This window comes from Capsella rubella, unplaced genomic scaffold (assembly GCF_000375325.1).
Source record: "Capsella rubella cultivar Monte Gargano unplaced genomic scaffold, Caprub1_0 scaffold_3, whole genome shotgun sequence".
Lineage (NCBI taxonomy): Eukaryota > Viridiplantae > Streptophyta > Magnoliopsida > Brassicales > Brassicaceae > Capsella > Capsella rubella.
The window spans coordinates 6,831,996-6,848,906 of record NW_006238921.1 but is presented as its reverse complement, the minus strand read 5'-3'; the positions used below and the strand labels follow the sequence as shown (position 1 = coordinate 6,848,906).

The 16,911-nt window shown below is 33.9% G+C and overlaps 2 protein-coding genes across 5 annotated transcripts; one reads left to right on the top strand and one right to left on the bottom strand.

Annotated features, from left to right (window-relative positions):
* Position 1: 1 nt before the first annotated feature.
* Positions 2-3,076, bottom strand: LOC17892288 (ABSCISIC ACID-INSENSITIVE 5-like protein 7). Of its 4 annotated transcripts, none has more exons than XM_023785373.1 (5): positions 2,928-3,076; positions 971-2,173; positions 717-788; positions 585-614; positions 2-338 (listed from the first exon to the last, which is right to left on the bottom strand). In XM_023785373.1, exons 2-5 carry the CDS (start codon positions 2,105-2,107, stop codon positions 261-263), a joined length of 1,317 nt encoding a protein of 438 aa, XP_023641141.1. In that variant the 5' UTR covers positions 2,108-2,173; positions 2,928-3,076; the 3' UTR covers positions 2-260. The 4 variants fall into 4 exon arrangements, with proteins under 4 accessions (XP_023641141.1, XP_023641142.1, XP_006297700.1 ...); XM_023785374.1 differs by having other exon boundaries at positions 971-2,170; XM_006297638.2 differs by having other exon boundaries at positions 971-2,167.
* Positions 3,077-7,009: 3,933 nt separating this feature from the next.
* On the top strand, positions 7,010-10,355 carry LOC17892669 (glycoprotein 3-alpha-L-fucosyltransferase A). Its single transcript, XM_006299450.2, has 7 exons — positions 7,010-7,510; positions 7,933-8,093; positions 8,186-8,427; positions 8,513-8,617; positions 9,369-9,525; positions 9,622-9,849; positions 9,950-10,355. The coding sequence occupies exons 1-7, from the start codon at positions 7,175-7,177 to the stop codon at positions 10,203-10,205; spliced, it is 1,485 nt and encodes a 494-aa protein (XP_006299512.1). The 5' UTR covers positions 7,010-7,174; the 3' UTR covers positions 10,206-10,355.
* The last annotated feature ends 6,556 nt before the right edge of the window (positions 10,356-16,911 follow it).

The window sequence follows — 16,911 nt, the reverse complement described above, 5'->3', positions numbered from 1 at the left end:
ATGAGAGAACATATAAACAACTGTCATTTAGAAATCCCAACGATGTGAAACACACAAAAACAGAGTATGATCTAAACCTAGCCTAATAAAGGTCAGGGCACAAAATGTTATTTATTCATAATGAAAACTCTCCTACTCTGTATCCTAGAGTTTCACTCAATATTTTTTCTTAATCTCCTGTACAGGTAGCACTATCTCCTATTACATAATTCCCAAGCTACGCAGTCTAGTTTGATCCATTCTTGTTGCTTCATTCTGCTTCACCATGGACCAGTTAATGTCCTTCTCAAACATTGCCTTTTGCTGCCCCACGGTTGCTTTGACGATTCCTTCAGCTGCTAATTTCAAAAGCAGTACTAGTGAACCACACAGTAAAAAAGGCTATTCAAACAGAAGCAAAGAGACGAAATGTTAAAAACTATCTAAAGTTTGAGTTGCAGTTGGGGACATACTTGATGAGGACCAACATAGACAATTATACCTAAAATTTAAGTCTGGTCTTTTGCTAGGATGTTGGTCCTAATCAAGTATGGTCAAGGGTTTCAGAATGAACTTATGAAAAAATAAAGAACTTAAACAATTACCTCATTCTTCTGCATTTCCATCATTTCAGCCTGCAATATAAGGGATGCTATGTTTCAGAGGCAAGTTCGAAAGTCTCAGAGGGAAAAAAAGATAACACAGAGATGTTGAAAACGTCGGAAACAGAATAAAACCTGTTTTCTCTGCAATTCTAGATTGGTTTTCTTGAGCTTTTCAATTTCAGCTTCCAGCTCCAATGTATAAGCCTGCAATTAGAGGATAGTGAAACATATGGAACATAAAGCATCTTTCATACTACAAATGGTTTGGGATAGAAGAAATTTTGCTGGTTTTATGTAATTCAGTCTTTGTAAAAAAGATAAAACCAATATAGTCAAACCAAAAAATAGGGGTTAGATAACAGTTTGGTTGGATTAATAATACTCACCTGCTTTCGGGCTCTTGATCTAGCCGCTGATTCCCGGTTCTTGATCATTCGCCTTTGCCTCCTCTCGATAACCTTCTCTAGACCCGTATTGCTTCTGCGTCCTCGATTAAGCACATATGGAACTGGTGATAAAGAATTATTTTCAGCGCTGCTTGTCCCTGGAGAAGTTGCTGCAACAGTGACCCCGGTTCCGAAACTAGCTAATCCATTATTATTGCTGACGGAATTATTTGCAGCCCCAGCAAAACCCTTGTTCACTATACTCACAGGCGCAGACAATGCTACGTTTGCTTGTTTAGGAAAAATGGTTTGTGGCAGCCGCTGTTGTGGATGAGGATGATTCAGCTGCTGTAACTGCTGTTGTTGCTGCTGCTGCAGCAACTGCTGTTGTTGCACCTGATGTTGTTGCTGTTGCTGCTGCTGAATTGGTCCACCAACTTTGAGCCCTAAACCAGGTGGCTGATTCAAGATCATAGAATCATTATTACCATTGAATGATATGCTGTTTTGATTTGGCTGACCAAATCCAAAACCTAGGCCGCCAGCAGCAGTGTTGTTACCATAAAACCCGTCGTTATTGTTTCCATTGACCTGACCCATCTGTTGAGCAGAATTATCTTCTCTTACAACCCCAGCCCGGAACAGAAATTCTTCAAGTGTCATTTCCCCTAAAGTCTGTTGCCTCCCAGGAGGCGCATTCGACTCACCACCGCCTCCGCTGCTACTTCCCATATTATCATTACTGTCCTTGGTGACCAAACATTTCCACACCTCATCGACAGTCTTCTGACTGATAGTTCTAGGCAGTGTCAAAGAGCCTTGCCTCTGGAGATTCCCAACGGGAATACCAGCAGTTGGTTGAGCAACAGCTGCAGCAGTTGAAGAAGAAGAAGTCATAGCTATCGCCTGAGATTCCTCAGCAGTCCATATGCTCTTCAGGAGTTCATCCATGTTCATCGACCCAAAATCTTTTCCTGGTCCACCTAGTGTGCTCTGTAACTCATCAAATGTTAGGGAGTAGACCGAGGACTGCCTCGCCAAGGGCATGACATTACCCGCTGGCTTCATCTGGTTGCTCCCTTCCCCTCCAGAAGTGCTACCACCTCCTAAGTTGCTGAAATTGATATGAGTTCCCATAATCCTTGTATTCACCTTCTTCTTCTGCAGTGGATTCAAAGCAAACCACTCCCTAAAATCCTGCTTCTAAAAGTAAAAGTAAAGCAATTAGGGGGGATCCACAATGCTAAGAATCCATGAAACTTAAAAAGGAGTGAGCTGTGTGTCACACACTGCATGTTCTCACATCCATTTAAGAAAAAATAAAACCAAAGCGTTACTGAAAAAACCATATAAATGCGTGTGAACAAATGTCAAAAGCACAGTAAAGTCAATCAATAAAGGTCAGATCTTTGGATAACGTTTATGAAAAAAAACGTAAACTGATGACCTTTTTTCTGCGGAAAATGAATTCAGACCAGATACAGTGTTCACTCATAACCCAAACATGAGCATATCAGCAAAATGCCAAAATATAATTTGAACAGATCACTTGTCACACATATTGTCGAAATCCAAGAATTGTAAACAAAATGCCAAAATATAATCGCAAAACCAGGAAATTTCGAAAATGAAGTCAAAATACAAATCGCAAAACACAACAAGCATGAGAAGGATCTATTTAAGATTCCATATGAAAAGCAAACCGATCGAATCGAAACCTAATAGCAACAAAAAAAAATCAGATCGATAAATTAATCTCGTAAAGAGACTCTCTTCAACACAAACTCAAATTTCACTACCAAAGTCACTTCCTTTACTACTTAATTCTACATGATTCATAAACGCAGCAGAGAAAAGAGAACACAAATTTGGCGAAGTGGATGATGATCCGACAGAGACAGAGACAGATCCAGAACGGATAATAATAAAAGAGCAAAAGAGGTTAAATATGTCTTACCAACAAAAATTTTAATTTCTTGAAAATAAGATTCGCGACTGCGAAAACTCCAGAGAAGCAGCTGCGGGGAGAGACGACATGTGTGTTGCTGCCGCCTCGACACGAGCTGCCATTTTAAGGCTGAAAGCTTTCTCTTTTTTTTTTCAGATTTTTTTCTTTTCTTTTATTTTTTTTTTGTGTATATCTTAAACAATTAATTAATTTATAATTTAAAAAGAGCAAACGTGGACGAATGAGAAAAAAGAGATTAAGTTATGAAGTGCTTGTATAAGATTTATATCCAATCAGAGAACGCGACGTGGTACAATATTGACCGTTTGTTTCCGACAGTGTGGATTCGAGTGGTTGGAGATCGTGCTTGGATTTTTTATATTATATAATTTCTTTGGAGTTAAATCATAATTATGAATATTCTTTCTTTTAGATCAAATTATAAAATGAAATTACTGTATATGTCTATTTTAATATTCTTCATTTAGATTTATACCAATTATTCAAATTAATATGTGGCACAATAGCAATCTTCACAAAAAGAAAATGTAAATAATGGATATAAATTTATTTGTAAACTAAAAATAAAAAAAGTTCAAAACCTTGGTTTGTCTTTTTCCAAAATGGTTGACGATAAGGATGGTACATTTTTTCAACAGCCATACTAATTCATACATTAGATAAGACTAAATATAATGTCCATATTAGACTTAGTAAATGTCCATATTAGATAAGATATTATCCATAGAAAATATATAAGATTTGATTAACTTTATGTACCATTTTTTATTAGCACTACTAGAAATATTTTTCGTAAATTTCATTAGTAAAAAAAAAATATTGAGGAGGAAAATAATTTAATAAACCATAGCATAATAGTTAAAGAGAAGAAAAAAATTATAAAAGATATTAATATACAAATAAATTGTTATAAGACTGAAAATAAAAATTATAATATTTGGCCTTATACATATGTAGATTATTGATCTGTGTTATTATTATCGTCATATCATCATCCAAATTTAAATTATTTAATTGTTTTCTCCTTTTAACGAAAAATTGATTCACAAACATTATACTATAAAAATCCAAATAACTTTATCATTTTCTGTTTTATAATTTGATTTTATTATAAATTCTGATTAGACTGTTTCTCATGAAAATACTTTATCAAACTGTAAAACCATTAATAATGAAAATATGCTATAATATCTTTTTTTTCAAAAAATTTGTGAACCATATATATATATATATATATATATATATATATATATATATATATATATATTCTTTTTAATCGTTTTGTTATACCAATGGCAATCCAGATATAGGAGATGTGTTATTATTTTGTTTTGTGTGACTTTTATCTACATCATAAAACATAAATGATTCTTATGTCTCATATAATTTAATATGTTAAAGTGTTAGTCATGAGATAGAGATCATAGAAGTGGTAGTGGTGCTTTCTTTATGGGAGCCCCATTGTCGTTAGAAGCCAATAAGAATACCACACCATGCACTATTCCAAAACAAAAAACATAATAAAGAGAGAACACAGTTGCGTGGAGTCTAAGATCATTGCTTCCAAATACAGAAATTTTGTTTTCATTCCTCTTTTGGTATTATTACAATGTTTGCTTATTTTGCTTTTTTAGTTTTTTCTTTAAATTTTAACACATCCACTTTTGCCACGTTAGACCGGCGTATAGAGTGAGCATGATACAATAGAAGAGCCCATCTATGAGTTCATGTAATCATAGATTACCATCGAGTCATTCGACGACCTTGATGGCTTGATGCTACCCAAGATTTAATGCTTGCTTCTAATTCACAATCTGTAAACTTGTTCTATCATTGTTATGCTAGTAGAGTTCATCTCCTCCATATATATCAACCCGCTTGACCTCTTTTTACAAATTCACACAAATCACCAAGACTGATTAATTTTAGCAACTGTTGTATAAGAATAAGATTCAACCATAACATAGAGAATATAGAGTCAATAATATCCTAATTAACTAGTAGATTTGTACTCATATTATTTTTATGATTTTAAGATCTCACTTTTTTGTGAATGTTTCAGATCCCAAACGAGCATGTGGCTAGCTTACATACAATCAATGATTGAAAGGTTGGTGAGGGCATTGGTGACGACGACCTCTAGCCACAAAAGATGTTCTAAGAAATTGTTTGCCTTGTAAAAAAATAAACTACTCGTTTAAGCATCACACATTTATTATTTAAACTAGATATGGACCCGTGCGTTGCACGGGTTTTGGTTATTTTCTAATTTATGTATTGTTACCCATTTCACTTTTTTTTATGAATCCTTATTTTTTATATTTTTAGTGTTTTTGCATTGTTTATTTATAATTATTTTTAATGAAATTTTTAATTGAGATTTTAGTAGATTTAACATTCAAAAGAACTATAATTAAGCGAGTGACTACTCTAACCACTAAAATTTTATATTCATTGTAATATATGTATTATTGACATGTTTAACCACATTACATGATTAAAAGTTTGGGTTGAGAATTTATTATCTTTAGGGTCTGGTGTTCTGACTTATCATCACATTCCTACCACCACCACCTCCAGCCACCGGCCGCTCAACATCCAGCCACAAACCACCGCCGCCTCCGGCCACCAGCAGCCACAACCTCCGGCTATCGACTACCAATGCCTCCGGTGATCAGCAGCCACAACCTCCGGCTATCGACTACCAATGCCTCCGGTGACCAGCAGCCACAACCTCCGGCCACCAACAGCTACTGCCACCACCGTCGTCTTTGGCCACTGCCACTGCTGCTATCTCCGGCCACTGCCACCACTGCCGTCTCCGGCCACCGCCACCGCTGATGTCTCCGGCCATCGCCACCACCACCGTCTTCGGCCATCGCCACCACCATTTGTGACACCACCGTCTCCGACCATTGCCACCACTTTCAGCCACATGTAGCCACCACCCACCATTATCACTAAAACATCACAACACCAAAGGTAATTTTTCATGCCCCTAATCCTATTTTTCTTATTTTTTCAATCAATATGCTATATTTTTCACTTTTTTTTATTTGGTAGATGACAAATTGGCCATTTTATTCTGACGTTATTTATTAAATAATCTGCTATTCAAATAGTTATTACATAATATTCACGATAATGCGAATATTTTCTAAGAATAACTTATAGTTGACTAAATTATTGTATTTTTTTTTTGTTATTTTTTAATTCCTTAGACCTAGTTTTTATAATTTTTTATTAATAATTTTATTTTATAATTACTATCATTTTTATTTTAGGATTACTACTAAGTAATTGTTAAATTTCCTGAATTTTTATTTTCTTTTTCAATTTTGAAAATATTTAAACTAAATTATATAATTTATTACCACTATTTCTAACACATGTCAAAATCTTATTAATTCAGTTAATACGTGTCACGATCTTGTTAATAGCTAACTTTGAAAACCAAGGTTGCCACTAATTATCTGACACATGTCAGCATCTTATTAATTCAGTTAACACGTGTCACGATCTTGTTAATGACTAACTCTGAAAACCAAGGTTTATATAATAAGATTTTATAGATCATACATTTTAAATTTTTATCTTTATTTACACTATATATCTTCTATTTATTTAATTAGTATATGTTATTGTTGTAGTATCTTTGAGTTTTCATTAACTAATATTTTATCTATTTTTTCTCTAAATTTCTATGTATTTTAGTTTCTATTTTCTTCTAACAAAAATGTTACATATTTTTTAAGTAACAAATCTCCATATATTTCATTGAGGTTCCATAATGTTTAGTGTATTTTTTTCCAATTGAAGCATGTAAAGATAGATATGATCTCTCTTTCTCATGTGATCACTTCTTTAGCAACTGTTTCTTCTCTAAAAGCTAAGTATATCATTTAAACAAAGTAAAGATGATCATCCTCTTCTTCACATGGTTTTAGCCGCCTTGGGCACTAAAGGACGAATCTTTTAACCTATACGTGATTTGATTTGAATCGATTCCGGATAGAATTCTCCGGCTTCTTCCAAAATCCAAATTTCACATCGTCCAATTTATTTATTAACCTGATACTAAAACATGCTCACGAATACAAAACATTCCACCCAAACAAATCATATAAAATACAAAAACAATTTGACTTTGAAAGCCCAAGTGTGCTTGCTACTTTCTCATCAATCAAACAAAAAAAGATCAAATCATATTTCTGACAAAATCGTAGCTTTGTTTAATGGGTGTTCTCTCCAATCTTCGAGGATCTAAAATTGGATCGACCCATGAAGAATTGCCTGTAGCAAATGGCTCTTCTTCCTCTTTCAGGCGTAAAGTGTCGAGCTTTTTGCCTATCTTTGTGGCTCTCGTTGTCATCATCGAGATCGGGTTTCTGTGTCGGCTCGATGACGCTACTTTGGTCGATACATTGACCGGTTTTTTCACCAAGTCGTCGTCCGATTTGAAGGTTGGGTCGGGAATGGAGAAATGCATAGAGTGGTTGGAGAGAGTGGATTCAGTGACTTATTCTAGAGATTTCAGTAAAGATCCCATCTTTATCTCTGGTGGTGATAAGGTTTGCCCCAGATTCATATGTCTGTTATCAAATTATGAATATATAGTCTCTCTGGGTGATTAGTTATCTTCTTTTGAGCTCAAGTTTCATAGCAGAGTAAGTCAAGAGGATTAAATTGCTGTGATTAATGATAAAAATTGAGGCTTTTGCTTGGTAACTAGCTGTTGGATGGTAGTAATGTGTGACCACGGAATGAGCAAAATTATATATGTATGGTAATGTTGATTGGATACTGTGGTTTACCAGTTATACACATTGATGCGGATACAGTGATTCTTTCTTCTGAATGATAATAGAGAGCAGCTCTTCTTTCTGTTTTCACGAATCCTAATTAGTTAGGTTGGCACTAGATTATTGTCGTCCAAATATTGGAGGATGAGCTTCAGATGAGTGGTTATTGACTTCATTCCTCTCAATTGTAGGAGTTCCAATCGTGTTCTGTTCATTGTACAATGGGATTCACTTCAGATAAGAAACCCGATGCGGCTTTTGGATTAGGTCATCAACCTGGAACACTCAGTATAATCCGTTCCATGGAATCAGCACAGTACTACCAACAGAACGATCTTTCTCATGCACGACGGTGGGTAAGCATAATTTTAACAGGACGTTATTCGTATGCAGGACATGTACAACTCCGTAAAAAGTGACATTTTATCTTTGTTTTTTCATCAGGAGGGGTTATAATATTGTGATGACAACTAGTCTTTCTTCAGATGTTCCTGTTGGGTATTTCTCATGGGCAGAATATGATATTATGGCTCCAGTGCAACCAAAGACCGAGAAAGCTCTTGCGGCAGCTTTTATTTCCAATTGTGCGGCTCGGAATTTCAGGATTCAAGCTCTTGAAGCTTTAATGGCGGCGAATGTTAAGATTGATTCTTATGGTGGTTGTCACCGGAACCGAGATGGGAGAGGTATGTATTGTGCATTGCTAGCGAAATGTTCTATGTCTTACCATATCAAGTCTTTGAACCAATAATTTACGGAAATTCATTACAGTGGAGAAGGTTGAGGCTCTTAAGCACTACAGATTCAGTCTAGCTTTTGAGAACACCAACGAGGAGGATTATGTCACAGAGAAGTTCTTCCAATCTCTAGTCGCTGGTATAAATAGATCTCTTTCTCTCTCTGCCGATCAAACTTTAGTGTCTGCTTCATTATAGGAATTAGCATTTGCGATTTTGTGTCTATGGGTTACCATTTCGCCATTTCGGTGGATTCGGGTTTGAAAAACAAACTTCATCCTAAAAAAGTTCATCTATGGTTAGTTAGGCTAAGCAAAATCAATGCCTGAAATTTATAGCCAATGTAAACTAAGTCCTGTATAAATTCAGATTTCAGTTCTGGTATTTCAGGTAGTATTTGGATTCTTTGTGTGTGATTTGGGTTAAGGTTTCAGTTTACAGTATCAACATGTAGCCAACCATTTGTGGGAAAGGGATAGTGTATACCAAACACTATTTAGGCTACCCGAATCCATATTTCTCGGATACTTGGGTTGGATTATGCGTCACAAAACACCCTGCCATGTTTGTGTCCGTTAGTAACATTAGAGGAATCTTTTATGAGTCATTAACCTTCATACTAATCATTGTCTAAATTGAAGTAGCTATCTATTATTGCCTTCTCAGACACCAGGTGAAATTTGGAAGACTGTTATATTGCGACTCTAACTGTTAGTCATCTTGCATGATCTCAGCTTATTATCATGTCAATTAATGAACGTATGGTGATTTATATATGTAGTTCATCATATACGTGAGCTTTAAAGCTACCTTGTTTTCTAATTCTGATTAGCAATATATGATCAATTTGATACTTTTATTATGAAAAAATGATCAATTCTTCTTATTAGGATCTGTCCCTGTGGTTGTTGGAGCTCCAAATATAAAAGAATTTGCACCTTCTCCAGAGTCATTCCTTCACATAAAGCAGATTGATGATGTCAACTCAGTTGCAAAGAGAATGAAGTATCTTGTGGAAAACCCTGATGCCTACAATCAGACACTAAGGTGTGGTAATATTGTAAAAATGTTTTCCAGAATGAAAACGAAAGACGAACATGTTTAGACATATTGAAAAGCTCCAAAGCTCTGTTTTTTAATCAGATGGAAACACGAAGGCCCTTCGGATTCTTTTAAGGCACTAGTTGATATGGCTGCTGTCCACTCTTCTTGCCGTCTCTGCATATTCGTGGCTACAAAGATCCGGGAGCAAGAAGAGAAGAGCCCTGAGTTTAAGAGACGACCTTGCAAATGCACTAGAGGCTCAGAGACAGTTTACCATTTGTATGTTAGAGAAAGAGGCCGGTTCGATATGGAATCAATCTTCTTAAAGTAAGCCAATACTAATCCGTATCCGCTTGTTCATCTCTTAACCAAAACGAGGAAAATAACGATATGGAAATTGTTTGGCTCAATACTTATGGTGTGACAGGGATGGGAATCTGACTTTGAAAGCCCTGAAATCTGCAATTCTCGCAAAGTTCAAGTCTCAGGGACATGAGCCAATATGGAAGAAGGAGAGACCAGCGAGCATAAGAGGAGACAGTGAGCTTAGAGTACACGGGATATACCCGCTTGGTTTGACTCAAAGACAAGCCCTTTACAACTTCAAATTCGAAGGAAACTCAAGTCTCAATACTCACATACAGAGAAACCCTTGTGCCAAGTTTGAAGTTGTCTTCGTCTAAACTATTATAAATTTATAACTCATGCCCCAGTTTAGAAGAGAACCAAAGTTTATTTTCATAATTTGTGAAACCAGCTTTAAATGTAGTTTGTCTCAGGCTGATTTAGGGAATGTGTACATATAAAAATAAAACAGTTTTTGCTTTGTCTTATTGGGGTACATGCATTACACATAAGTTCAAGAAATCAAGAATAGCTTGATAAAAACACAAAGTGCCACAAATATTTTCAGATCAGCTTTAACTGATTTACAGATACTGCATGGATCTTGTATTTGATTGACATTTTCTTTCTTTCTGATTTTACAATAAATCAAAGAGAAATCTTTGATAATCGGTTACAAGTCATGATGATATGGAATGGAAGTGGGAAAATATATTAATCAAATTTTGTTTTTTTTTACTCTTACATGGACAGAGAATCCCACTGTCTGATTTTGCCTCGAGCATGATCTTTGACTAAAGTCTTTTTAGGATGCTGCTCCATCATCTTTATTTCTGTCTCATATTATTGAGTCATTTACACTAACTTATGTAAATCTGTCTTATCTTACATATCAATCGACTTGTGTGGAGAACTTAAGTAAGGGAGAATAATAATCACTGCTAGTCTTTAGTGTTACTTATTGATGGATATCGAATAAGTAAGTATAGCGTTTTGAGTTATTAGAAAAAAACTTTTCAGTTACAAACTTTGCAGAAGTAGTTTGTTAATAAACTAGTCTACGAGAGAATGACAAGCAACTACATACATTATTATCAATGACGATCAAATATAATCACTTCTCAAAGTTTTTTTTTTTTCTTTTTTTTGATTACCAGAAGGTTCGAACTGTAGGCCGTAATCCCCCTAGGCCCCGGGAAGACCATGTGAAAACCCCTGACCAAATGGAAAAATATAATCACTTCTCATGCACGTAAAAAAGATGTCGGTATATGAATTTATGGATAAGATAGAGTTAAAGCATATGTTATTCCAATTTACTGTAGCTAGTGATATAATTTTTTAAAAAATTCGGTTTTAATTGTAGTGTTAATATATGTGAAAAAAATGAAACACAAGTTTGAAAGAGATAACATATGAACTAGACATGAGTGGAGTAGAGCGAAGAGAGTTACAAATTTGGCAATGATTTTGGGTTTACTCTTTTCTTATTCTTTCTCTCCTTTTTTCTTGCAAATCTAATCTTGCAATTTTCTTTTTCATAATTTTTTTTTTTATATTGTATTACCAAACACTACTTTATGATATTACAATGTTTGCTTATACCAAAAGTGGCTAAAAAACCGTTAAATCTCCATCTTGTTACTGTCCCGAATTTTCTGAAAACTGATATGAATCCAACAAATAATAAAAAATGTAAGACCAATGACATACTTGAAACATGCTCCTGTCATGTTTCAACCAAAGCTTGTAGTATCTTTATCATCAGAGATTAAGTGATACATTCACTAATAGGCTTACAGTACATGGATTCACTTTAAATTGTTCGACCTTTATGAACCAAACACATGTCCTCAAACTAGCTAGAGTTTTGGTTTTGTTGAATCGTCAGTGGGAATATTAGTGTTAACCTAACCACTATCAAACATGTGCTTAATTATAACCTTTATTCTTAACACCTACATCTTTTACAACGATACATATGTATATATGTATTATATCTAGCTAATCTAATGCGTAAGCTTTGCATAAATAGATAAATATATATATTCACACAAAGTCTATTAAGATAAACATAAATATATTATCTGCTAAGATAATTATAGAGAGGAAGAGCCGTACAGAAATGGAAGAAAGATGAGTGCATGAGTGAAAAAGAGAGAATAATTAAAAGGAGAAGATTCAATATCATATGCATGCTGCAAAGTCTATAATTGAAGGGTTTGGAGTGTCTATGCATGAGTCATCCCTCTCTTGTGCTCCATTTGTAAACCTCCCAATCATTACCCACACTCATCACTTTATCTCTATACATATATATAGACTAATATCTATTTATTATATAAATAAACACTGTATATAAGGATGTGTATCGTAAGAAAAAGGAAAGTAAGGCATTATTGATCATTAAAAGGTATGGTGTATAAGAAGCAATGTAAAGTTTTGTTTTCTCCATGCGCGTGATCTCTCTCAAGAAATATCTACGTCGTCTTTGTTATTTGTGTTAAATATCTACATTTTTGTCCCACACGATATAATTGATGAGTATTTCATATTTGACACAAGAAAGAGAGAAAGTAAAACAGATGAAATATGTGTCGTAAAATTCTGAGCTGTGAATTTTAGTACTTAAACAAATTATGGGTAAGATTTTGTGAAAAAACTTTAGCTTAACAGAAAATGGAAAAAAGAAAAGAAAAGAAAAAGGGCTTACTCGTGTCACTACCTTGCATGTCAAGTACTATGATTCTAACAATTATAATCATTATAACAATTTATTTGTCGTTGATTTAATAATTACAAAATCTAAAAGCACTTAGGGAAAGAGAAAGAGTGCACTTGTAAGCTATACATGTGGAGCCAAGTCAAAGAAGTGCATTTTGATTACAAAATTTGTTGTTAATTAATGGCTTGATTAATTATTATAACTCCATAAGAGTTTTACCGACAAACACAAATCTGTGTATGACCTTTTATTGATCACCAAGTTAATAATTCTCGATGGTTAAACTGTTTTAGTGCAGTGGTTGCATTGTTAAATCATAGTCTCGTATTCTCGTTTATCACATGTAAAACTTGTATTTTACTGTCTATCTAGCTATTCTGTTGCCTACTATAGAAGATAGGGTAAAATTTGCTATAGATTTTTAAAACTGTTTGTGCATGCTAACCTAAAAAAATACATCGTATGAGTTTAGTGTGGTGAGGTCGTATAAAAATAATAATAAAAAAGAAAAAAACAATAAAATGGGGGTTGCCGTTGCGTTATGGAAGACTCCAGATCCGACCAACTAAAGAAAATAACAAGTTAAACTGTCTTCCACTTTGTTCCTTTAATTTGTTGTGTTGTGTTGTGTCCATATACTACACACACACATGATCACTGATCAGACCCTTATTAAGAATTGTTAACAGTCTTTGATCCCCAAAACAGTAACAACACGAATCACCTGATGTCATCCGGAGCTTGCGTCCCACGCGCACCTTAACCATCTTCCACGTGTTAGCTTAGCTCCGTACGGTGGTCGGACCCATTTGTTCACCGGAAACGACGGAGAGAGGTTCCCGCAATCTTATGGTAGAATGACCAAAATGTTAGACAAGATATATGTAAATATATTATTTCTTATATTAGTTATAGTATCAAGTGTGAATACTCTAGTACAAGATAAGATATATGTAAACCAGAGGTGGTGGGCTAGTGGTTCTAGTCTGGTGGAAGAGTCGCCCTGTTGGTGTAGGCCAGGGATCGATTTTTCCCGGACGCAGAATTGCTAGCTTTATCTTTTTGGCCACATGGGTATGACCCTCTTGCTTAAGGTCTATTTGAAAAATTGGGGGGACCCTATCCGTGGGATACCCTCTCCCCAGGGATTAGTTTCGGATTCTTCCATAGGTTCGGGAATTTACCCTGAGTAATAAAAAAAAAAAAAAAAATAAGATATATGTAAATATATTATTTCTAACACAAAAGAGTCACAAAACAACACAACTGAGCTGTATTGCAATATTATTATTATTAAGGATGAGTTTGAGACTTGAGTTGAGTCCCACATCGTTGTGTCACGTCATCACGTGAACACAAAATGCGCCGACTCCCACTGGATTGCTCCCCTCCCCTCCCCTCCCCTCTTCTTCCCGCAACCTAAAAATATAAATATATTTCCTTTTTCGTTATTTTTCTCTTTCTTTTTTTAGATCACCCAATTGACGGCAACTACCCCTTCACCACATTTTTATATTTCTGGCCGCCATCGTTTTTCTATTTATAAAAATAAAATTCCATATTACGAAAGATAATCTTATCATCCAAGATTCCAATCCAGGGTATAAAGTGTTACACAACTTTAAAAAAAAAATTATGCATGACAATAAAATAGTCTTTTACGTAAGTTATATACTTATATATGGCTGTTTTGACAATTAGCAAGAAAACTACTATGAATCCATGATATTTTAAATTGCGTGAAAAAGTCAAAAATATGAACAGACGAAAGTGAAGTGTTTAAAAATACTATTATTGACATTAAACGTTACATTTTTTCTAGTGGTTATTAAAGCGGTAAGCAAAACCGAAAATAGCATGTTTAATATCGTTTTATGATCAATAACTATTAGAGTAGTACATTTTGTATCGGAGCGATATTATATTAAGCTATGTTTGAAAATCATATCATGTTAAGCAAATAACTTCTTATTCTTGTATTGTAAGGTTACATCAATACAACCATTTGGCCAGTTAAAAAAAGACCATTTGGCCAATTAATTATGAAATGTACATGAAAAATATATTATAAAAAATATATATATTTTTGTGAACTTTGTTAGCCTATAGGTTCAAATCAGACGGAGACAATTGGTAAGTGTAAGGCACCGGCACCGACTTTGTTCTCTCATAAGTCCATTTCATTTTCCCTCGTAATATTTCATCTATAACTTTATATGATTCGGACAAATTCGTCACCTCTCATTTCATCAATAATCCTAGCTACATGTATTCATCTAAAATATGTATTTACTAGTCTTATAAATATCAATATTTTCATACTGAAAGTTCCAAACCTTTCGGAGGAGCTAAGAGTTATATTGATATATATATATTACTATTTTCTTGGGCATAAAGGTACATATATTTTCATTTTATTTATTGATATAAACAGCACAATATGCAAATATAGCTAAAATGATTTCAAATTAAATAGTCATAAAACTCGAACAAAGAAGAAACTACTAGATCGATCTCTAAATTAAAGAATAATACGCAACCAACATAAGATCATAATTAGGTTATGTTACTGAAAATGGCAATTCCCTTATAGAATTGGATTATGCCTTGTAAGGAAATAATTTGTCACGAGCAATATAATGCACCTGTTATTTTCGTACGTAGATCTCGATATGTAAACTTCAAAAGCTATATTCACATCCATGATTCAATTTTTGTTATAAAACACTTCCGTAAATGTTATATATCATGTAGAGAAGAAACTAGAAACGTTAATCACATCAAATCAAGAAATAAAATTAGAAGTAATTTTTAATGCTAATTTTTTTTTTTTCCTATAGAATGCTAGAAGACGCGTATTTCTTTCGAATTCTTCAAACCAACTACCATGTTTGATATATAATGCCTACATGGCGCCGGTGATCAAATTGTATGTTGCAAGTCGTTCATTGGGTATATAAATAAGCCAATGCCATGCAACATTTTATAATCTTGGAATGAAATGCATGGTTCCACAATATCTCGTTCCCACTACTAATGAATTCGTATCGCTCTGCAAATGTAATCATCATGGTATATTGGTATATATATCCCTAAACATATGCGCTATTATATATTCCTGGTCGACGACGACCTCTAACACAAATATATACACTTTTAGCTATCGCAATGATGATTTTAGTTAATTATAATGGCTTGTCGACATTCTTTGGACTCAACACAGGGCTTATCCCAACCCTACAAAGCAACAAAATAAATGTACTGTAGCTAAAATATATTAGAAGATGTACATTTTGTAGCAAAAAAAAATATATATGTATAAGTAAAAGTACGTAGGCTAAAAATGTGAAAAGGTTGTATAATTCATCTACGTACTGTGTAGTAAATAATGAGATATATAGCGAGAGAGAGATCTCGTTTTGTCTTGGGTCAACCGAGAGATAGCTAGAGAAAATTTATGTTTCAGGCAATTATGGAAAGGACTCGATTTTTGTGGATATCTCTGAAAACGCATAGCACTACACTTCTAATCTCAGTTAACTAACCACCTTCTGACTTTTCATTGGAAAATTAACACTTGACAATGTGAAAACCAAAAACTTGTGTTTTTCTAGTTTTCTTTTTCTTAGGGAACAAATTCTTTTTTTTTTTTTTCATTTGATATTAACATGATAGACTGTCAGATTTAAAATTAAACTGTGATTGGTCGAAAATTTTCACAACTAATTTTATTAATACTAATATTTTAATTTTTTTTTTTTTTTACACATTCATATTTTTCTCTGTAAAAGACCTTACTGAAGAAAAGAGGATGTTTGTATATCAAAAAATATTTGCACTAATATAATACGGAATATGAACGTTGTCGTAGCTAATTACACTGCTCATATCCTTAAAAAGAAAGGCAGTAGTACCAGTACGTATATCAACAGTAATAAACTAAATCGCGATTTCTAGCACCCTCATTAATTAAAACATATATTCATAAATAATATTAAAAAAACATATATTCTTGTAAGACACCAAAATAAAATTGAAATAATAAAAATTGTCTATATCCTTCTACAATAAATAAGAATCGACAAGATCTATATTTAGATCTATTCAGCTTTTTCGCCTGAGAAGCCAAAACTGTGACTAGATAGATAGTATAGTCGTCATCTTTTTACGTTTTGGAAGAAAATAAAACAAAACAATAATATATAAAAAATCAAATATATAAATACCAAATATGTTTTTTTTTTCTCCACAATTTCTATGTGTGTATATATACCCACCTCTCTCTTATGTATTTGTGTGTCTTTTGTTCCATATTTTCT

Coding starts and splice junctions, on each gene's coding strand:
- LOC17892288 (XM_023785373.1), bottom strand. CDS start 2,107: ATGGGAACTCATATCAATTTCAGCAACTTAGGAGGTGGTAGCACTTCT. Junction 789..970: donor GATCAAGAGCCCGAAAGCAG/GTGAGTATTATT, acceptor CTCTAATTGCAG/GCTTATACATTGGAGCTGGA. Junction 615..716: donor TAGAATTGCAGAGAAAACAG/GTTTTATTCTGT, acceptor CTTATATTGCAG/GCTGAAATGATGGAAATGCA.
- LOC17892669 (XM_006299450.2), top strand. CDS start 7,175: ATGGGTGTTCTCTCCAATCTTCGAGGATCTAAAATTGGATCGACCCAT. Junction 8,094..8,185: donor GATCTTTCTCATGCACGACG/GTGGGTAAGCAT, acceptor TTTTTTCATCAG/GAGGGGTTATAATATTGTGA. Junction 8,428..8,512: donor CCGGAACCGAGATGGGAGAG/GTATGTATTGTG, acceptor AATTCATTACAG/TGGAGAAGGTTGAGGCTCTT.